Source organism: Microcaecilia unicolor, chromosome 9 (genome assembly GCF_901765095.1).
Source record: "Microcaecilia unicolor chromosome 9, aMicUni1.1, whole genome shotgun sequence".
NCBI lineage: Eukaryota > Metazoa > Chordata > Amphibia > Gymnophiona > Siphonopidae > Microcaecilia > Microcaecilia unicolor.
In genome coordinates, this window is record NC_044039.1 from 29,986,931 (window position 1) to 30,010,524 (window position 23,594).

The following is a 23,594-nucleotide window of genomic DNA, read 5'->3' on the forward strand; positions in this document are numbered from 1 at the left end:
ATATGAACCAGTGAGGGCCGCTAGAGATTGTCAGAGCTTGTAACCTGCATCCTTCTACTAAATTCACAGTATCCAAGCCAGAATGTAATTAAAGACTATTTTAACTCAAAGTAAAATAGCCTCTACAAACATGGACTGCAGCTAATGAAAAACTAAAGGCCACATTGCTTTTACAGTGGTTGACTTTGTGCCACACTTGGTGTGATAGCTGATATAATTCCACAGAGTGGCTAATTCCTAAGGAGCTTATCCCAAATGTTACAGATTTAAATTCCTACTAAAATGTATTTGGAGCACTCTATTTAGAATATAAACTAAACTAGTGTACAAGATCACAACTGTATTACTTGCAAAAAAAAATTTTTTTTAATTACAAACAGCAGCCCCCCCTCCTCCTCAAACTACCTTACAATCTCTGGTGGTCTAGTCAGAGGGGCCACGGAGTGTAGTGCAGAGCAGAGGGAATAGAAAGAGCAAGAGAGACCTGGAGCAAAGGAAAAGGGGGAGAAACAGAGACCTGAAGCATAAGGGGAGAGAGAAGAGGTTGCAGAGACACTGTCCCTAAAGAGGGAGGGAGAGAGGGATACCAGACTACAGGAGGCGATTGGGGGGGGGGGGGGGGGTCAGGGGGAAGGGAAGCTAGCCATGAGGGAGAGGGACACAAAACAAGTGCTGGCTCTGGAGAGGGCATAACGACAGAGACACAGAGGGGAGACAATGAACAGGATGGCTAGAGACACAAAGATGGATGGTGGACACAGAGAAGAAATGTCAAAAGGACAGAGGACCCTGGAGAGAGTTAAAAAAAAACACACACACACAGAAAAACAGATGAGAGAGACTAGAACCAAAGCAACGCTCAAAGGTAACAAAATGTTGAATTATTTTTCTGAATTTATTAATTGTAACATATCAGCTTTGGGAAATGTGCATCCTCCACCCCCCCACTACCTTGGGAATGATGGTGCTATTGGGGGAGGGGGGGGCAACCACCTCAATTTTTCCACCCAGGGCCCATTCAATCCTAGCTATATCACTTGCTGCTACTCAGTGCTAACTGCCTAATACCGTGTTAAATAACAGGACCAGTTTCCATCTCTAAAAAGAAACCTGTTCAAAAAAGCCTACCCCACCGACCCAACATAAAAACCTGGGTACCTGCGACATAACGAAACTAAAGATCGTAATGGACATATCAACTCCCCCCTTCTAAGTTCCCCCAATTAATCTACCTACATGAACCTTACTCTACCACAATATCACCTTGTATTTGTTCAAACCGGAACCGGCAAACGCCGTTACGGTACTATGTAAGCCACATTGAGCCTGCAAATAGGTGGGAAAATGTGGGGTACGAATGTAACAAATAAATAAACAAGGAGGTGCAAAGTGCTTCTGTATTAATGCATGGGACCAATGTGCTGTAAACGGCCCCAGTATTTTCACATTTTGAACGCCTCTAGATGTGGCTTTTAGACTTGCTGGTCCTTTTCCAAGAAATCAAATGGCTGTTGAGATTAGAATAGTATTAAATTATCGTAGTTTTCAGAAACAGTTGAAGAAATTCCCATTTCAGAAGACATATAGACATATGTGATGATAACACTGTGTTGATAAGTGCTGGAATGAGCATGAAGACTGTTTATGATGATTTTGTTACCAATTCATTTTAGTTCTTTTGTTACTGATTCATTTTAGTTCTTTTTAAATAGATTGTTTTACATTTATTTTTGAGTGTTTTAGTATACCTCATCTAACATTGTGGGACGTGTGGGTAATATTAAATAAGCAAGACTGGAATCCCCTTGCCCCCAGCAAGAGCTGTGAACTTTGTGGAAGCAATGTCATCTCTAATGAGCAGAAGGTGAAGCTGAGAATCAATAGCAGGCCCTTTTTCATTTATTTTTTGCATTTGTATCCCACATTTTCCCACCTATTTGCAGGCTCAATGTGGCTTACATAGTACCGTGATGCCGATCGCCAATTCCGGTAAGAGAAATACAGAGTGGTCTAGTGTTGATGTTCATAGATGACAGAGTATTTTAAGTGTTCAAGGTGAGAGAGTTAGATTCATCAAGGCCAAACCCTGTGGACTGAATATGCAAAAAAAATGAATCTCTGCTGTAAAACAAAATTCCTTCCAAACAAACTACAGCAATAAAGCAACAAACTACAGGATGTTATGGGCTCCTTTTACTAAAATGCACCAACAGATTTAGCGCTACATGCTAAGTACACCCCTAGGCAGGGCCGTGCCTAGGGTCTCTGGTGCCCCCCTGGAGACTATCAGTTGGCGCCCCCTCCCCCCCCGTGTGGCACAAGATGCAAAGGAAATAGGAGCTGAAAGATGGAGTGCATCTTTGATATCTAACTGGGCACATATATCATTCTCAATAGCAATCATGGCAAGGCTTACAAGCCTTTCTTGCGAAATACTTGATCGCAAATAATTTTTTATGATTTTTAACCATGAAAATGATCGCTCACCACTTGCCACACTGACAGGAATTGACGAGCGCGAAGGGAAGGCTGGAGGCGCTTTCAAACAAACATTTTCAGTTTTGTTTCTTGATGGTTTGGTGTGGAGGAGTGAGACGTCGGCAGCGCTTTCACTGACGCTGCTCAGCTGCTGCGACGGAGGTAAAGGATTTAAAGCCCCCAGGGCGGCGCGGAGCTGAGGTAAGCGGTGAGGGTAAGCACCGCAGCGGCGCCCTCCAGAGGTCGGCGCCCCCCTGCGGTGCTTATCCCGCTTACTGTGTTGGCACGGCCCTGCCCCGTGGAACAACACAGGTTTCTTAGCATTTAGCATACGCTAATCGTTAGTGCACCTTAGCAAAAGGAGCCCTAAGTTATTTGCTACAAACATTTTAAAGCCAAAATTAAAAATAAATTTGAGCAACCTTTCGCTCTTCTTTGATAGTATACTAACCTGTTTATTGACACCAGCCATAGCAAGCTGCAAAACCAAAAGCATGTCATCTGCCCCACACACAGTTGCTCTTTCAGAGTCTGTTAACGGGGTCAATTTTCTTCGGAAACATTTGATCATCTTCAAGACACTTTGCTGGATACAAGTCATCCTCCTAAACCAAAACAAAGCAAGCTGAACCATGGATGTCACACTTCAAGGTTTATGTTTGCATTAATCAGCATTTAGAAACTGCACCAAGTGATTTATGTCCAACAGTAATAGCCGGTACTCATACCAGTTAATCCACTCCTAAGTAAAAGAGCAGAAGTCAGTATCATAGACTGAGTAGGACTAACGTCCTACTGGAGGGCACCAAGGCAGCCGATGGGTTGAATTTATAATTACAACAGAGGGAAACAATGTGTCGGAAACCATAACTGGTCTACAAAAGTGTCATTGGCAAAGTAGCTTGCAAAAGAATGGGATTTACTACTACTTATCATTTCTATAGCGCTACTAGATGTACGCAGCGCTGTACACTTCATTATGTTCCGCACTGCACCAGATTCTTTATATGATGCTTGAAAAACCAAATGATCAGACAACAAAAGTGTGTTAATATTTAGAGAAACGAGAGGTCAGCTTTGAAAACATGAATTTCTTATGTGTTTGGGACAGAAGGAAATTTCTATCTTCAATTTTTCAACGTTCTGCTGCTCACAGCTGGTTTCATGGGTTTTCAATCTCATTTTTTTCTAGTCTGTAGTCTTAGTTTTTTTTTACTATGTGATGGTCCGTGTTTTCCTTTTGTAACCGCAGAGGATTCTTTTAACATTCAGATTCTATGATTGTTCTCTTTTTCCAGCTGGAGGTGTGCTGGTGTTCTAGAATATTTGCAGTGCTGACTTTTCATAGGTAGGGTTAGTGCAGTTTGAGTGTCAATTTTGGATTTGGATTTAGCTCATGTCATTTTCAGTTGTAGTACAATGTGAGTTATATTCAGGTGTAGCAGGTATTTCCCTATCCCTGGAAGGCTTGCAATAGTTTGTATCTAAGGCAGTGGTTGGTTAAGTGACTTGTCCAAGCTCTGAGGGAGTGGCTGTTGGATTCGAACCCTGGTTTCCTTGGTTCTCAGCCTGCTGCTCTAACCATTAGGTACAGCTAATGCATATTCCAAACATGTTTAGTAACAACTATATCTGAAGCTTGGTGGTCATTTAGCAACTTACCAAAAACATTGATAAGCAAATCAATGTATGGCTGCCATTGTTGCACATACTGCAGCAGACACAACTACAGAAATACTGCAGCAAGACATGTTTATCCACTTCTACCCTAGCCGAGATAAACAACTCTGACCTCATATGTAACTTTCTTTAAATTAGTCCCCATATTTTCTAACTCCTCTTACTCTTTTACCTATCTATATGTTCCATCTTTGCTTATACCCTACGCCTACGCTGTCTATTAAAATGTTGTATTACGTATTGCATTGGCATTGTAAGTAGTATACTATGCCATACTTTGTATTATTTGAATATTTTAACTGCCGTAATTGTCTATTGCTTATATTTGATTTATTCTTACTGTACATTGCCTTAAGTGAATTCCTTCAAGAAGGTGGTAAATGAATCCTAATAAATAAAACACAGGACTTCTATTACAGTGCTTTTTTTTGGCTCATAAAATCATGGAATATCTTCAGTGTGCATATTACCATCAGCTACAGAGGTCTGGGGGGGGGTGGGGGGGAGAAGACAGGAGCTGGTACACAGACTGAATAGTGAAGGAGTCCTTCCCTGCTGTGTTCAAAACTGCCCCTACCGTTCCTTTACTCACCACCAGGGGCATAGCTACGGGTGGGCCTGGGTGGGCCTTTCGGCCCAGGCCCACCCGCCCACCCAAGCACACACACAACTGCAGTAGCAGCAGCCTAGCGTGACGGCAGAGACAGCACCTGCGGCGCTCTGGCAGCTGATCTTTAGTCTCCAGGCTCCGATTTCAGCTCAGGCCCGCCCACCACCCAAGCGCGCACACACACTGCATGCAGCAGCCTAGCCGCCCTAGCGTACGTCGTCGTCGTCGTGGGCACCCGCGCTGAGCCTCAGGCTCAGACATCAGCCCACCTTAGACTAGAGAGAGGCAGAGTGGCAGTCGGCTCGGCGCTGAATGCACTTGCAGCGCGTCATGGTAGTTGTTCGTTCGCATCCATCCTAGCGAGTGGTAGTGGTATGGTCCGGACCGGACATGGCTGTGCGCGGCGGTGTGCCTCAGCCTCGCTCTCGTCTTGCTCCGCTCGGCTCCGTCGTCCGCTCACTCGTGACATCTGAGCGAGGGCACAGGGCAGGCTTAAAAAATTGCTTCTGCATACGGCCAAATGCACGCACGCAGGGTTGTGCGAGCCTTAGCCTCGCCCTGCCCTCCCTGGAAACGTGGGAAATTGAAGTGAAAGAAACAGAAAGGTCTAGAATCGACTCGAGTTCCTGTCTCGGACCCAGGACAGGTAACTTTACTGCCAAGCAGCAGCAGCAGCTGCCAGCCCAGCAGCAGGAAATAAAATTGTAAATGCTTTTGGGGTTTTTTTTACATCATAATTTTAACATCATCATGTAATTTTTGTTTTCAATTAAGCTAGCTGGGGCCTGGTGGGCACTATTAAAATTTATTGTTGTGGAATTTCTGGGTGGGGTAAGCACTTCACTGCCTAGGGCAAAAAATGTATATATGATTAAAATATACCTTTTTTTGCCCTGCAGTGAAGAGCCCACCCCCACCTAGAAGCCCCCCCACCAATACCATGACCTGCCAGCATTTTGATTACTCTTTTGTTATCAAAATGATGGCTGTGGTCTGGTAGTGGGCTTCTGGATGGGGGGGGGGGGGGTAGACATTTCACTGCCAGTGCCTACGGCAATGAGGAGCCGATCCCCACCCAAAAATTCCCCAACAATAAATTTTAATAGTGGCAAGCTAGCTTAATTTTAAAAAAGTTGTTGTTCTCTCATTTTGGTGGGTTTTTGGGTGGGGATGGTCTCTGCAGTGCCTAGTTTAAAATAATTAAAAAAAAAGTGTAGGCACCAGCAGTTTTCTCTGAATGGACCGGTGCATGCAGAGGTGGGTGTATAAAAAGTGTTTTTTAATTTAATTCCATAGGGGGTGGGTAGGGAGTAGGACAGGGCTGATGCTAGGCTACAGGGAGGAGTGGGGTGAAGGATAGAGTTGATGTTTAGCTATGGGATGGATGGTGGGGAAGGGAAGGATTGATACTGGGCTACAGGGATGGATGGGGGGGGGGGGTAAGGTAGAGAAGGGAAGGGCTGATGCTGAGCTACGGGGATGGATAGAGAGTATTGAAGGGAAAAGCTGATGCCAGGCTGCTGGGATGGATGGGGTAGGGTAGGGAAGGTCTTTATGTTTTTGTAATATGTTTTAAAATTAATGTGTGTTGAATTGTGATCTGTTTAGAATTGCAGAGATAATGTGACCACGAGCAGATGAGAGTTTCTGCTGGCATGTTTGTATGGGGATCTATGAGTCTGACTTGTCTGGCTTTTCCAATGGGATGTGTATTGCTGTTGTGTATATTCACTGCTGCCTTTCTAAAGGTACTGTTATTGGAACTGGTGTTATGGTTTGCAATATAGGCTCTAAGAAACCTCTTTGCAGGATCACAAAGTACTTGGCAACAAATGGATTTTGTGTTGCTATTATTGAGGTGCTACTACAATTTGAATACATTGTTCCAGGATCATGGGGGTGCTAAGCTTTAGTAAAAGGGCAACTTTATTATGCTTCTGCTACCTATGTTGTTGGATGTGTTATTATTTCTTACATTTGTATCCCACATTTTCCCACCTTTTTGCAGGCTCAATGTGGCTTACATGTAACTGTTAATGGTGTTAACCGATTCCGGTCTGAACAAATACATGGTATGAATGAATACAAAGTGATACTGTTGTAGAATGAGGTGCATCTATGGTAGGTACAATTGGGGGAACTTAGAGAGGGAAGGGGGGAAGAAGAGTCAGGTAATGTCTGTTACGGTCTTTGGTTACATGGAGGCATATTTTCAAAGCACTTAGAGGCATATTTTCAAAGCACTTTGGGAGGCTAAGTTCCATAGGTTTCTATGGAACTTTGGGAGGCTAAGTGCTTTGAAAATAAGCCCCTTCGCCTCCCAAAGTTCCATAGAAACCTATGGAACTTAGCCTCCCAAAGTGCTTTGAAAATATGCCTCATTGTGTTGCAAGTGTCCAGGTATTTTTATGTTGGGTCAGTGGGGTATGCTCTTCTGAACAGGTCTGTCTTTAGTGCTTTCCGAAAATATATCTATATCTATTTATATATAGTGCCCACCCATATTAGCTCTGGGCCCACCCAAAATGTCAGGTCTGGCTACGCCACTGCTCACCACCCTAAGGGATTTAAACTTCACCTACTACACCCATCCCACCCCAGCTCTGCACCACTTTAACCTCTTCAAAAATCTGAATCACCAGCCACCTATGCAGATTCAGCCTTGCACTGGTGCCTCTTATGCCTCTGGTGCCAATGCATAGAATTGCTATTTTTATAATCCCAAGTTCTTCCTATCCTCTATATTTTTGACGGCACTCCTAACCTGTTTATTGACATCATCCATTGCCCAGGGGCGTATCTGAGGTTCGGCGGTAGGGGGGAGAGGGGCAGGGGCTAGAGTGAGGGTGCACATTATAGCCCCCCCGGCTGCCACCCCCCCCACCGCTGTCAACCCTCCCCCGCCTACCGCTGTCACCTACCCCCGCCGAAGTCCGCTTCCTCCTGCCGTTTTTAAAAAATATTACTTCAGCTGGCAGGGGACCCCAAACCCCGCCAGCCCAGCCGAGGTCTTATTTAAGTTCTTCATCCTTGTGCTGTGAAAGCTGCATCCCTTCCAGTTTCAGACGGAGTCTGACGCGCAGCACGTTGACGTCCTGCACGTACAATGTGCTGCAACGTCAGACTCCGTCCGAAAGTGGAAGGGATGCAGCTTTCACAGCACGAGGAAGAAAAACAAGACCTCGGCTGGGCTGGGGTCCCCCGCCAGCTGAAGTAATATTTTTAAAAACCAACAGGAGGAAGCGGACCTCGGCGGGGGTAGGTGATGGCGGTAGACGAGGGAAGGGTTGACGGTGTTGGAATGTATTGTATTTTACATGCATTGCCTGTCACCTATTATTTCTCTGTGATTACTCTGTGACCTCTGATGTGAATTACTTAGAGAGGTCACACAGCTATGCAACTTCCTGTGGGGGTTAGACACTGCACATGCAGCACATGGAGCACATGGAGCTCATGATCTCTCCTAACCTGAGAGGATCTATGGTGGTGTGAGCATCCATTACCATCTAAGCACATGGAAGGAGCTGATAATACAAATGTATAGTAATATGTATATATAAGCCTGTCTGATTATAATCTAACTACAAACTGTGAGTAAACAGATGTTTTGTTACTTCAACTTTAAAGTGACTCAGCAGTGAATTATTCAGGGGTGAATGAGAGAGAGATGAAGGAAAGAAATTAACATTTCTAAAGCTGAAGCTGTGTGTACTAAAATCTGCTAATTATTTACTACAAATAATCCAACAAAAGGGTTATGGGCCCAGGGCCAGGAATTGAAAAAGAAGAGAAATATTACCAGGCAGAAAAAAAAGGCCACATTTTTCTCTTAAGTTTTAAAGGAAAGATTCAGTCTGTCTCTCTCTCCCCCCACACAGCAGACAGAAGGCTAAGAAAATGGCTGAGGGAAGAAATTCACCATTTTTCTATTCTCTCAAGGTGCCTAAATTAACTGAGTTTAATTATCAGCAGTGGGAACTAAGATTCATATGTCTCCTTCGAGCAAAAAGATTAAATATATGCTTAGACCAAGACAGAACAGCTGAAAATATGGCTGAATGGGACAATGCAAACTATTATGTGAAGTGCATGCTTTTGGAAGCTCTCTCAGAAAAACAAGCCATATTAGTGGAGGGAAAAGATACACCAAAGGACATTTTATATAAACTGAGAACTATGTATGCAACTACATATGCAAAGCAGCAACCAATTTGGTTAGCAGAGTTGAATGAAACCAAATTAAGGGATAAAAGTAAATGTAATGATCACATTATGTATCTTATGTCTTCATTTCAAAAGTTAGAACTTTCTGGAATTCCCATGTGTGATGCATTGAAAAGAGCATTTCTTTTTACCTCACTATCAAAGAAGTTTGATGTTTTTAGGTCTGTAAATGAGGCCATTGAAGGCAATCTTTTGAACAGGCAACATCAAAACTAAGGCAGGAATGCATAATAAATGATTCTGAGGAGATGTGTTCTCAAAGCAAGTCAGAGAGAAATGAAACAAATTTCTTGGCAAAGAACAGAGGAAGGCGGAGCTATGGGAAAACTCCACCCAAGGGCAAGCTGGGTGTCGTCGTCGATGATACGCTGAAACCTTCTGCTCAGTGTGCTGCTGCGGCTAGGAAAGCGAATAGAATGTTGGGTGTTATTAAGAAGGGTATGGAGTCCAGGTGTGCGGATGTTATAATGCCGTTGTATCGCTCCATGGTGCGACCGCACCTGGAGTATTGTGTTCAGTACTGGTCTCCGTATCTCAAAAAAGATATAGTAGAATTGGAAAAGGTACAGCGAAGGGCGACGAAAATGATAGTGGGGATGGGACGACTTTCCTATGAAGAGAGGCTGAGAAGGCTAGGGCTTTTCAGCTTGGAGAAGAGACGGCTGAGGGGAGATATGATAGAAGTGTATAAAATAATGAGTGGAATGGATCGGGTGGAGGTGAAGCGACTGTTCACGCTATCCAAAATACTAGGACTAGAGGGCATGAGTTGAAGCTACAGTGTGGTAAATTTAAAACGAATCGGAGAAAATTTTTCTTCACCCAACGTGTAATTAGACTCTGGAATTCATTGCCGGAGAACGTGGTACGGGCGGTTAGCTTGACGGAGTTTAAAAAGGGGTTAGATAGATTCCTAAAGGACAAGTCCATAGACCGCTATTAAATGGACTGGAAAAATTCCTCATTTTTAGGTACAACTTGTCTGGAATGTTTTTACGTTTGGGGAGCGTGCCAGGTGCCCTTGACCTGGATTGGCCACTGTCGGTGACAGGATGCTGGGCTAGATGGACCTTTGGTCTTTCCCAGTATGGCACTACTTATGTACTTATGTACTTATGTACTCATGTGGAAAGGAGGGACATGTATCTAAATGGTGTAAGGAAACACAAAACACTCCCTCTAGCTCACCTAAGCCAATGGAACTAAAGAATTTTCAAACCAGGAAATGTATGAAGGACAAAGATAAACACAAGGGCTTTCTAATGGCAGAAAAATCTTTGACTATGGTAAATAATAATTCAAATGAAAGTACTTGGATTTTGGATTCAGGGAGCACATGCCATTTAACCAATTGTAAGGATTTCTTTCAGGAAATGTGTCCAGAGGAAGGTATTCTTAAAACTGCAAATGCAGGGACTGCTAAGATCCAAGCAAAAGGTATTGGATTCTTAAAATGCAAAGTGTCTAATGAAGTTAAAGAAATTCCTGTAAGTGATGTCTTGTATATTCCCCAAGCAGTTTGCAATATGCTTAGTGTATCTACATTAGATAAGAAGGGATTTGTGATTCATTTTGAAAACAGTAAGTGCACAATCTCTAAAAATGATGAAGTGTATGCTGAAGCTTTTATGCATAATGATGTTTATAAGCTGAACATTTCAGGTGAAGCCTCACATATGGCGCAAGTAAGGAAGAATGATGGTAAATGTAGTCTGGAAATCTGGCACCGCCGCCTGGGACATCGTGATTTTAAGGTGATCCAGGATCTTTACAGTAAGCAACTGGCCACCGGCATTCAGATAAGTGCAAATGCTGGTAAAATGGAGAAATGCATAGACTGTGTTACTCAAAAGGGTGTGAGACCCTCATTTCCTGCATACACAGGAAATAGGAGTAATAAAGTGCTGGACTTAATACACAGTGACTTATGTGGACCGTTTAATATCCCATCATTGGGAAATAACAGATTTGTGCTAATATTCTTGGATGATTTCTCTAGATATTGTGTGGCCTATTTGCTGAAAGAAAAAAGTCAAGTCACAGACATGCTGAAGAAATACGTAGCCATGGTGAGCAATAAATTTGAAAGAAAACCAAAGGTTCTTCAGACCGACAATGGTGGTGAGTTCACTTCACAAAGCATGCGCACATTTCTAGAACAAGAAGGCATTCAACATATCACAACAGTAGCTTATACACCAGAGCAAAATTCTGTTGCAGAGAGAAAATTTAGGTCACTTGTGGAAATGACCAGATGTATGCTGTCAGATAGCAATCTCCCTAAAAGACTATGGGGGGAAGCCATTCTCACAGCAGTGTACCTACAAAACAGAATGCCAACTAAAGGCGCTGAGCGCACACCACATGAGACATGGCATGGTAGGAAGCCAAACCTGTCACACATAAGAACATTTGGAAGTACAGCATATGCTCATATACCAAAGCAAAGAAGGCATAAGCTGGATTCCACAACAGAAAGGGGCATTTTAGTTGGCTATACTCCAGGACACAAAGGATATAGAATTTTGAATCTGAAAACTGGCATTGTTGGCATAAGACATGTTACATATTTTGATGAAAACAAAAGGGTTGATAAGGGCTGGATTATCCCAGATGAGCCTTATCATCCAGAATATGAAACTAGAACCATAATAGACATGCCAGTGTATATAAATGCCATACCAAGGCAGATGTCTGAAAGCAACTCATCTGTATCTAACGAGGAACAGGCAGAGGAAGCAGACACAGAAAGGATCATTGAAGAAGACAGTACAGTTGGAGAAGGGGAATCAATTGGAGAAGGACTCTCAGATTTAGAGGATGCGGAAAGGTCAGACCAACCTGTTGTCAGACGCTCATCCAGGGAAAACAAAGGTGTTCCACCCCCAAGACTGTCTTACCTAACAAAGTCAGCAGAAGCTCAAGAGCCCTTAACATGGGATGAGATTGAGAAAATGCCAGCAGAAGAAGCTGCTGAATGGCATAAAGCTGCACAAGAAGAAATTGATGCATTGGATAAAAATAATACTTGGATTCTTACAAAATTACCTCCTGGCAAGAAAGCTATAGGATGCAAATGGGTATTCAAGTTAAAAAGGAATGCACAAGGAAAAGTGGAAAGGTATAAAGCCAGATTAGTCGCAAAGGGATATCTTCAAAAATATGGAGAAGATTTTGATGAAGTGTTTGCACCTGTAGTGAAACACACGACAATCAGAACACTTCTGAGCATTGCAGTCTCAAAAGGCATGCAAGTCAACCACATTGATGTGAAAACAGCGTTTCTTCATGGAGATATAACTGAAGACTTGTACATGGAACAACCAACAGGTTTCATAAATACAAAACAAAGACAGCTAGTGTGTAAATTAAACAAAGGTCTTTATGGATTAAAGCAAAGTGCAAAATGTTGGAATGAAAAATTGCATGAAATATTGACAAATTTAGGATTTAAGCAAGGTGAAGCAGATAAATGCTTGTACACTAGGTGCACAAATGGACAATATGCATACATTTTAGCTTTTGTTGATGATCTGCTCATTGCAAGCGAAAGTGAGAAAGAGTACAAGGACATTGTAAAGTGTTTAAACCACAATGTTGAGATAAAAGAACTTGGTAATGTGTCATACTATCTTGGTATAGAAATTGAGAAACAAAATGATGGTTCTTATCTTCTAAGCCAGAAGCAGAAAATAAATGAGCTTATTGAAAGTTTAGGTATGCAAGATGCCCAAGTTGTAAGCACTCCCATGATCACTGATTTTCTGAAGGATGAAACAGTAAGAGAACCTTTACCAGATAACATCCAATATAGATCAGCCATAGGTAAGCTTTTATATCTAGCTACCACATACAGGGCTGATATAGCAAATGCAGTAGGAATTTTGAGCAGAAGGGTCAGCTCACCTACCAAATCAGATTGGACTGCAGTTAAAAGGATGGTAAGGTATTTAAAGGGTACCATTGATTGTAAATTAAAGATTTCAGCCAATAGTAATCCAAAACTAATATGTTACTGTGATTCAGATTGGGCAGGGGATCATTCTAATTATAAATCCACAAGTGGATATGTGTTTATGTATGGAAATGTACAAATTTCATGGGCCAGTCATAAACAAAGTATTGTGAGTTTGTCTTCTACAGAAGCTGAATATGTGGCCGTATCGGAAGCGTGCAGAGAACTGATGTGGATTGAAAAACTTTTGCTGGATTTCGGAATAGCTGAAAAGAGACCAATCCAGATAATGGAAGATAATCAGAGCTGCATCCGACTGTCACAGAATGACAAGGTTCAGTCACGCACCAAGCACATCGCAACGAAATACCACAACGTGCGAGAGTTGGCGAAAGAAGGGGTCATCAGTCTACACTATTGTCACACCAGTGAGATGACAGCTGACATCATGACCAAACCATTACCCAGAGAACATTTTGTGAATCTGCGTATAAAGCTTGGACTTTGTATGAATAAATAATTGCATGACAGTTATGCATGAGAAGGGGTTTGTTGGAATGTATTGTATTTTACATGCATTGCCTGTCACCTATTATTTCTCTGTGATTACTCTGTGACCTCTGATGTGAATTACTTAGAGAGGTCACACAGCTATGCAACTTCCTGTGGGGGTTAGACACTGCACATGCAGCACATGGAGCACATGGAGCTCATGATCTCTCCTAACCTGAGAGGATCTATGGTGGTGTGAGCATCCATTACCATCTAAGCACATGGAAGGAGCTGATAATACAAATGTATAGTAATATGTATATATAAGCCTGTCTGATTATAATCTAACTACAAACTGTGAGTAAACAGATGTTTTGTTACTTCAACTTTAAAGTGACTCAGCAGTGAATTATTCAGGGGTGAATGAGAGAGAGATGAAGGAAAGAAATTAACATTTCTAAAGCTGAAGCTGTGTGTACTAAAATCTGCTAATTATTTACTACAAATAATCCAACAGACGGCAGTAGGGGGGGGGTCCAGGACGAAATCTGTGGGGGCCCAGGCCCCTGTGTGGCCCCACGCAGATACGCCCCTGCCATTGCCAGCTACAAAACCAAAAGCGTGTGATCTGGCTTACATGCTGCTATGCTGCATGCTCTAGCCCAGTAGGGCTTTTATATTTATTGTATTTGTATCCCACATTTTCCCACCTATTTGCAGGCTCAATGTGGCTTACAGAGTTTGGTTGTGACATAATCATTCATGATATCAAATACAATTTGTAACGTTCAAGATTAGGTAAGGGAAGATAGAAGGAAGGTGTTGGGCAGGATAGAAGGTGGACTGTAATGACTGTGTGGGTTGGTGAGGTAGTTTTGTAAGGCTAGTTCTTTTATTATGGGTTATTATTATGGGTTAAACCAGAGAATTTTAAACATTGGGAGGTTCAGAGGAAGTAGTGCTGCCAGGAAAGAAGAGGAGGAGGAGGCAGGCAAATAGGCAATACCCAACCAAAAAGGAAGAGAGAAATTTGAATCTCACGTGACGCACACGCATTGACGCCTCTCTCTCCTGCGCTGACCAGCCACTGTCGACGCTGTGAAGCATGCAATTCTCTTTCTCTCTCCCTTGAACTGGTGCTCCGCTCTGCTGCTGTCACTCCCGCCCCGCTCCCCGTCCTCCCCCAGCCTCCTCACGTGCTGACTGCAAGTCTGCAACCGACGCTGCTGTTCCTCGCGGCGCAGAGGCTTTTTCTCTCCCCCGCCCCCTCCTGTAGCAGCCCAGCCTCTACTGGGCTGGCGCTTGGCGCTGTACTACTCAGTCCTACCTCTGTCTCCTGGCTGTCAGTTACCAACCCCTCCTCCTGGCGTGCAGACGGTTTAACAGACAGGAGGTGAAGTGACGTCAAAACGCTGAAACCCAATTAGGTTTGTCTGAGTTTTCCCTTACCCGCGGTTCTGTCATCCCCGTACACTCAAAGCAAACAAACCTATGAGCTGCTGCATCTACGTTGTCGTTCTTGATTGTTGGCAGCATTTCTGTTTTAGTGGCCCATTACCAGGAGAAAAAAAAATCTCCAGCCCCTCCACTTGCTAAGATTTATAACAAATTACTACTCTACCTATGAAAAGTTATCCGGTTTTTATGCTTCCTCTGTGTACGTCGTATGCTGCACAAGCTGGCAAAATATAAGTGAGATTAAATAAAAATGCTGCCCACAATAAAGAACGACAACGTAGATGCAGCAGCTCATAGGTTTTGTTTGCTTTGTTTTGAGTGTACGGGGATGACAGCACCGCGGGAAAGGGAAAACTCAGACAAACTTAATTGGGTTGAGCGTTTTGACGTCACTTCACCTCCTGTCTGTTAAACCTCCTCGGTCCTGTTCCTGCACCCCGCGAGGAAACTGGGGAGGGGAGGGTTCTTTGGTGACTGACAGCCAGGAGACAGAGGTAGGAGCAGAACGCCGAGTGCCAGCAGAGGCGGGGCCGCGGCGGGGGGAGGAGAGAGAGAAAGCATGATCGGCAGCGCCGTCAGGAAACAGAGTTGGGGGGGATTGGTGACTGACAGGAGGCGGAAGTAGGAGCAGAGCGCCAAGTACCAGGCAGCAGAGGCGGGGCTGCGGGGAAGACAGTAGACTCGGAGAAAGAAAGCATCGGCGCCGCGAGGAACATCAGCGTCGGTTGCGGTCAGCACCTGTACAGCGCTGCGTAACCCTAGTAGCGCTCTAGAAATGTTAAGTAGTAGTAGAGGGGAGGGGGAGTGATAGGAGCGGAGCACCAGTTAAAGGGAGAGGGGAAAGAATTGCATGCTTCACATAGTGGAGTGGCTGGTCAGTGTAGGAGAGAGAGGCTCTAGTGCGTGCGTCACGTGGGAGGTTAGCATTGCCCCCCCCCCCCCCCCTCGGGCACTGTCCTGTTGCCCGAATGGTCAGTCCGCCCTGTCTGTGACTGCGACAATTTGTGGTCTACCCACTTTCTTTCTGTTTTTTTTTTTTTTGTTCTAGGGCCAAACTGTGTTATGCCTTTTCACAACTAGGTAAGCTTCTCAGAAAAATAGAATATCATTCATTGACAGTCTGCCTGGTGGCTCTGGATCAAAGCTGAAGTCACTGGCATGTGGGTCTATGAGATGCAAGACCAGGAATCTATGCCATTGGCATTGTTAGGGTCCAGTCTGATGAAATTTCCAGCACTGTAATAATCTCTGGAGTGAGCTTGTTACCTTTGTCAATTATTTCTACCTTACTGATGGCTCATATGGACTCATCCTTGCTGGCTTTTGAAGAGTGTTGTGCACTGTAACAGATGGGCATTCCAGTTGCCCTGTGCTTCCGTTAAAAGGTTTGACAGGAGTCTGCCTCTTAATGCTAGAAGGGTTCAGGTTAGTGAGGTCAAACAAACACTGAATCCTTCAGTCACCTGTCACATAAATGTGGCCCATTTTCTTCACTAAGTTAAATAGTGTCTTTAATGTTCTTCTTACCCAATAGGATCTTAGCCCAGTTTTCAACACCGTTGTATCTCCTTTATTTGGACCTATTCCATGCCTTGACATATTTTCTTTGGATTTAGGTTCCAGCACAAAGGAGCTAATGGCTGAGACCTTTACCAACCCCCTTCACCCATTGCCATTGGGTTTGAAGACCTTAGCAAGGCACTGTATATTGAATTATAATTCTATAAATTCAGCATGTTAGAATCTGTTCCTCCCAAGAAACTCCAAAACAAGCAAGCTGTGATTTGCCCAATAACTTCTAGGCAGCCCTGGGGCAAAACAGTGGCTGCATCAGCACAGGTGGTGGTGCTGAAAGATTTTTGCTGATGCTGACTTTTTTTTAATGATACAAAGGCAGCAGACCACCATTTTGATTGTAGAGGTCAAACAAATCAATCTCTGGGTCTATATCCAGGTTCTCTATTTGCTGATGCCATGTTGAACAACATATTGATCAGGTCCAGTGGATCCGCCCCATATCGCTGCATACAGGCTACTCCACTGTGTTTTTTAAATTGTTTTTATTAGCAATGTAAGAAACTCTATAATGCAAGATCAATAAGGTTCCATTTTTGATATAACCATTAGACAATCTGCCCCCAAACCCTCCCCTTTCCAGCCCCAAAATGGGATACTCCACTGTTTGGGAAGGAAAAGTTAACTTGTTTTAATTATTTCTTTTAATTTTGTGCAGGATTATTTCCATGATTGCACTGACATTGCATCTTATTATGCTTTGTATTTTGCTGTAGATGAAGCAAGACCAGGCTAGAAATGCAACCTACACAGTGGATTGCGATGATTATGTCCACGTAGTTGAATTTAATCCTTTTGAATCCGGGGAGGCAGGTTCTCTGCTTGCATATGGTGACAACAATTATGTAGTTATTGGGACTTGCAGATTCCAGGTGAGTTGGATTTTTAAATATATCAAAACCTAAATAGCAGAGTGATACTATCTATATGAAACTTCAAAAAATCAAAGGGGGAAAAAGTCTCAACTAGTACGGCAACATTAGGCTTCAACTGTGTTGCACGCACAACAAGTCATCATAGACTGAAAAAAACAGATTTTTTTTCAATGGGGGTTTTTTCAGTCTATGATGACTTGTCATGCGTGCAACACAGTTGAAGCCTAATGTTGCCGTACTAGTTGAGACTTTTTTCCCCCTTTGATTTTTTGAAGTTTTGATATAGATAGTATCACTCTGCTATTTAGGTTTTGTTGTTTCAATACTGTTCAGCTGTTGTGTTGATCTGAATGCGATATTGTTTTTAAATATATCACCAAAACTGAATCTTCCAATCTCGGACACCCTAAAAATTCTCGGAGTCACCATTGATCGACACCTAACACTTGAGAGTCACGCGAAAAACACAACCAAAAAGATGTTCTAATCAATGTGGAAATTAAAAAGAGTAAGACCTTTCTTCCCCAGGAATGTCTTCCGTAACCTGGTACAATCAATGGTACTCAGTCATCTAGACTACTGTAACGCACTCTATGCTGGCTGTAAAGAACAAATAATCAAGAAACTTCAGACAGCCCAGAACACAGCAGCTAGACTCATATTCGGTAAAACAAAATATGAAAGTGCTAAACCCCTACGAGAAAAGCTACACTGGCTCCCTCTTAACGTATCACGTTCAAAATATGTACCCTAGTTCATAAAATCATTCACGGAGATGCCCCAGCTTACATGTCAGACCTGATAGACTTACCAACCAGGAATGCTAAAAAATCATCCCGTACATTCCTCAATCTTCATTTTCCCAACTGCAAGGGTCTAAAATACAAACTAATGCACGCGTCAACCTTCTCCTACTTGAGCACACAATTCTGGAATGCGCTACCGTGCAACTTAAAAACGACCTACGAGCTAACTAACTTCCGCAAACAACTGAAGACACATCTCTTCAACAAGGCATACCACAAAGAGTAATAAATGTGAACCCCTCCACAGAAATGTCTCACAACATTTGCTTGTTATACTAATATCATGCTTTTTCACAATCATGTTACCCAAGATCCTTCTGCTATACTAAATGTTTTTCTTATACTTCTCCACTATTCATGATGTATTGTAAGCCACATTGAGCCTGCAAAGAGGTGGGATACAAATGCAACAAAAATTACTAAAGAAATGATTCCTTTCTGTGGAGTTGGTGTCATCCGTGGATTCTCTCGTTTGGAGTCAGCATATCATGTTCCACAGGACCCAAAAGGCAGGCAGAGCTCCCAAGTCTCAATGTGTGGATAAGACGATAATGCAGGGAGGAGGGATTTAGGTTTGTTAGGAACTGGGCAACATTCTGGGGAAGGGGGGGCTTAGGTTAGCTTAGTGGGGTTTAAAAAAGGTTTGGCTAGCTTCCTTAAAGAAAAGTCCATAAGCCATTATTAAGATGGACTTAGAGAAAATCCACTGCTTATTTCTAGGATAATTACTGCCAAACAACGCAGCTAAACTCTATATCTCTGATAACAACGCAAAAAAAAAAAAAAGTAGAGTGCTATGGGAGAATCACTATGGTGGAGTTTACGGGCAAAGTCTCATATTCAAGTCGCAGCTGATTTTAAACGTATTCGCTGCTAACGTTATAATCATAGACACATGCCCTCCCTCCTATCATTGATCTCCGTTAGCAGCAACACTGATTTCTTTGTATCACTTTTTTTCTATTTTTGTTTTTTATTTTTTCTATTATTCTAACATGCTGCTAGCTTTCATGTTACTGTAGCAAACTTGCTAAAGATGGCTTTAATAACTTATAACTTATCTATATGCCGTTAGACAAGCACACCCCAACAGGAACCTGTTTCGCCCTCCTGGCTTTCTCAAGGGGAACTTAACGTGCAGTCTCAGGCTGTCAGATATTTGTTCGCCAACCATAGATGGTTGGCGAACAAATATCTGACAGCCTGAGACTGCACATTAAGTTCCCCTTGAGAAAGCCAGGAGGGCGAAACAGGCTCCTATGTATATTTCAAAAAGGCAAATTAAAAAAAAAAAAGGTGTTGTATTTGGTACTTTTTTCTTAGACAGTTTTCAAAATGTAAATACATATGAAACTTTGAAAATTCATGCAGACTCCATTGCAGCTATATAGGTAGTTTGAAAATCCCTCCCCCCCCCCCCCCCCCAAGTAATGTTTGTACGTGTTTCGTATCAAATTTAATTTCCAAATTAAAAAGAGATACAACAAAAGGGTTTTTGCTGCATGTGGCATTCATATCCGAGGTTTATAACTGTAATATTGTTGTTTGGGGACACAGGAAGAAGATACAGCAGTGGAAGGAATTCAGTATAAGGTACTAAGAACATTCCACCATGGGGTCCGAGTGGATGCCATAGCGTGGAGTCCAGAAACGATAATCGATGCTTTGCCGCCACAGATCAGGTACTTTGTAAAGTACCCTGCACTCAAGACCCCATTTTTTATTAGTTTTGCATAGTCTGTGTCCATTAGGTCTATCTGTTCTTTGTAATGCTTCGCTTCTTGGAAGTATGTCCTAGACGTTTGTGTGTATAAGTGACAGCACTGGGCTTTTTTCCATTCTTCTAGAATGGTGTGGTGAATCGTTAGTCACGTACTATGGAGTGTCTCACCTTGATGGGAATATATTTTTTGTTTGTTTTGTTAATTTGTTTATGAAGGGCTCTTCCCAAAGCTGTTCTGAGCAAATATACAACAATTTAATAGAGGAAAGGCACAAGGCGTAACAGTACAAGTAAAGTGCCTTAATACATACTAACCAGTTTTATTTTTTCTTTCATGTGAGTGTGTTATTAATCTTCATTGCAATATGTGCAGCCTAAATTTGCATATGTCATCTAAACTGGAAAAGGAATGCCCAAATTGAGGTGTCAAATATTTACAATGTGTTTTACAAAAGGCTGACTGAACATGAAGCCTTTTGTAAACTTTGTGTAGGGCAATGGTAGCAAAAGGTCTAGTTGGTAGCATGTACAGTAGAAACAGCTATTTTACAAAAAAAGAAAAATGCGCAAAAGAACGCCATCACTCAAGACTTTATATGTGCAAGTAATGGCGCTTACATGGTATCTTGTTCCTTTTTGTGTGGTATGTGGTGACTTTAGCAAAACTGCCCATGCAAGAGGAGCCAAGTAAGGAGCTAAGCTCCAAAACACAAAGGTTAAATGAAAACTTGCCTGACAGGTATGCAAGACTAGCAACCGGTGTAAATGCTACAATTGAAATTTTTCCTGGTATTGCCATTTTAAAGTATGGAATAAATGTATATTTCCAAGGGTTGCCCAAACCTCACCCGGACATGCCTTCCTGAAATCTGTATATGCCACCTACATACATTTCTAATGTCACTTAACCCTCAATTGACTCGGGTACAATTTTATCCCCCTGTTTACTAAGCCGCGCTAGCGGCTACCATGTGCTAATGCCGACATAGCCCATTCACTTTGAATGGGCTCTGTCGGCATTGCCGTTCAGCTTAGTAAACGGGGGTTAAATTGTAAGCTCTTCAGGGACAGGAAGCTGTCATGAAGGTAGCTTTCTTTGAGCTACTACTTAAGCTACTGGAAAAAGGTATGAGCGAAATTCAATTCCCTTTCTCTAAAATCTTTGCTTATGTGTATGATGATTTACACATGTAAATGACCCCCCCCCCCCCCCCCCCCCCCCCACATAGGTGACCCTTCTAAAATCACCTCCTTAATTCACCATGGAATTTAAAAATTGAAAGACAGCACTACACACTATTTTAGGATGTCTTGAAAATACAGACCTTTGCTTATTCAGATTGTTGTAGGAAGAATGACTGGCCCAGAGATATTTAAGAAGCAGAGTGAAGAAAAGAAACTTTGTATCCAACCTTTAAAAAAAAAAATTCACTCCTCTAGTGAAAGGAAGTGTATGACTTGGCACTTGTATGTAAGTGGTCATATCAGCAGGGTATTTAAATAATATAGGGATCCTTTTACTAAGCCACACTAAAAAGTGACCTTGCACGTCCTGTGTGGGTTTTTCCTGTGCACTAAGGCATTTTTACCGGAGCAGTAAAATGGCCAATTTTTTTTTTGTTTATTTTGAATTAATGACCATGCACTAATGTTACCATTAGCACACGGCCATTAAAAGAATGTACCGTGTGACCACTTACTGTCATCTATTTTATAGAAAGTAAGGGCTTATATAATGATCCTGCGGTAATGTAGATGTGCTAACTAATTAGCGTAGGAATGCCCCCTCCCAGAAAAATGTAAAAATTGGGGGGGGGGAGAGGGGGTTTAGCGCATGCAGATTTGAAAATTACCACAGGACACCTGAGCGTGTCTCGAGGAACACCATTTGTTGCTGTGGTAAATGCGCAGCGGCACTTTCCGCAGCTTAGTAAAAGAGCCCCATAATGCATAAGATAGTTAGACGTGAAGCGCGCAGAAGAGCTATTTTTCTCCTTCTGAGGCTGTGTAATGGTGTGTAATTGGGAAACCGTGCTAGTGGTCCCAAGGTGAATAAAAGCAGTCAACCAGCTGATTGTGTAACTTGGCTGAATTTAAATAAATCCCTTTTAACATCTTTAATCTTGCTTCCATCTTTATCTACTTTGAACTTTTGTGTACAACACAAATACCCAGCTGTTGAAATAGCAGTATTTTAGAGATGGCACCTCAGATTTAATACAGAGAAATAATAAGGAACTGATTCTCTAATGGTAGCCAAATGTTAAATGCTTTATGAGTCATGATGTTTAGTATAAACTGGACAGTTTCTCCCATTATTCCTGGATGATCATACCTTCCATCAGTGGAACATTCAAGTAGTTAATCTGTTGATCTCTTATTTATAAAGGGGATGGTAGCACAGTCTTATTGATAATTACCATCTGACTTCATTAATTCATTTTTCAAGTTTCCATTCTTCATTAGGTTTTGTACAGCAGCTTCTGATAGAAAGTTGAGGCTTTTCACATCAGATCTTCAGGATAAAAATGAATATAAGGTAAGAGATCATTATTATGTAATTCTTTACGTAGGTACGTGGCCATTATATTTAATAAGGGCAGGTGAAGATTTTTCATGGTGCCCTGAGGGGGGAAATTTATTTTTGGAAGGATTTAGAGAGTCCAGAAAGCAGTAGCTGAATTGGACTCCAGGTGCACCAAGCAAACATTTGCAGAGAATGCCAGCACCTTCTTTTTATAGTGAACACTGGACAGACTTTACTGTTGGGTAGTGACTCCCAACCTAGTTCTTCAGTTCCCCTTGAATTCGATTTGATATTTAGGCTATCCTTAATTAATTAATTTTATTTATTTATGTATTTTTGTATCCCACTGTTATCCAAAACCAAGTTTTGGTTCAAAGTGTCTTACAGTTCACGTTCTGGTTGAAAATTACAATGATTGTTTACATTTGCTTTCTGGTAGAAATTACAGTAATGATTTACAACTAGGAAGCGACTAACAATTAGGAATCTGCTAGCAATAATGGTTTGTGATTAGGAAGCGAAAAGATCTATGATGGCTTATTTACATATTGTAGAATTGTTTTTAAAGAGGTAGGTTTTCAGTTCTTTCCTGAACTGGAGATAGTTGGTGATGCTTCTTGTGACATTTGGCATTGAGTTCCACCGTTTGGAACACAGGTAACTAAACCCAGCCATGTAGATAGTTTTGTAGGTTATGTTTCTGCAGTTGGACCCGGTGAAGCAGCAGGTAGCCTCTGGTTTCTGGACTTGCATTTCGCAGGAATAGTTCATTCATATCTAGCATATATTCAGGCAACATACCGAATAATATTTTGTAAATGATGGCGCTAGCTTTGAAGGTTAGTCTTGCCTTGATTGGCAGCCAGTGTAGTATTTCGAGCAGTGGGGTAGCTCTTTCGAATTTCGATTTCCTGAATATTAGCCTTGCAGCCATATTTTGGACTGTTTTGTAATGATTTTAGTGTGTTTTCTTTGCACCCTACCTAGACTGCATTGCAGTACTCTAATTGTGATAGTATCATCGATTGTACTATTGTCCGGAATGATTGTCTTGGAAAATAGTTCCTAATCCGTCTTGGTTTCCATAGTGTTCTGCAGTGTGTTTTTTGTAGCAAAAAAAGGTGCTGGTACTCAAATGCCAGGCCACCCTTCAGGGGTGGGGTGATCACTGAGAGACCCACCCCACAT

General features: G+C 42.3%; 2 protein-coding genes across 8 annotated transcripts in view; one reads left to right on the plus strand and one right to left on the minus strand.

Annotated features, from left to right (window-relative positions):
- Positions 1–14,820, minus strand: part of PARPBP (PARP1 binding protein) — a 56,367-nt gene extending 41,547 nt beyond the window's left edge. For 2 of the 3 annotated variants that reach the window (XM_030215167.1, XM_030215165.1), the window contains exons 1-2: positions 14,493–14,601; positions 2,930–3,083 (exon numbers count right to left, since the gene is read on the minus strand). In XM_030215167.1, the coding sequence (XP_030071027.1) occupies positions 2,930–3,079 (150 nt within the window). In that variant the 5' untranslated portion in view covers positions 3,080–3,083; positions 14,493–14,601. Of the gene's footprint in view, positions 1–2,929; positions 3,084–14,492; positions 14,602–14,769 lie in introns of those variants that run through there. The other variant, XM_030215166.1, reaches the window with a different exon arrangement.
- Positions 14,821–15,335: 515 nt separating this feature from the next.
- The window catches only part of NUP37 (nucleoporin 37), a 37,833-nt gene continuing 29,574 nt past the window's right edge, over positions 15,336–23,594 (plus strand). The window contains exons 1-4 of one of the 5 annotated variants that reach the window (XM_030214393.1): positions 15,336–15,394; positions 17,192–17,347; positions 19,714–19,838; positions 22,346–22,418. In XM_030214393.1, the coding sequence (XP_030070253.1) occupies positions 17,192–17,347; positions 19,714–19,838; positions 22,346–22,418 (354 nt within the window). In that variant the 5' untranslated portion in view covers positions 15,336–15,394. Of the gene's footprint in view, positions 15,395–15,525; positions 15,678–15,876; positions 15,981–16,016; positions 16,326–17,191; positions 17,348–19,713; positions 19,839–22,345; positions 22,419–23,594 lie in introns of those variants that run through there. The other 4 variants (XM_030214390.1, XM_030214391.1, XM_030214394.1 and 1 more) reach the window with 4 other exon arrangements.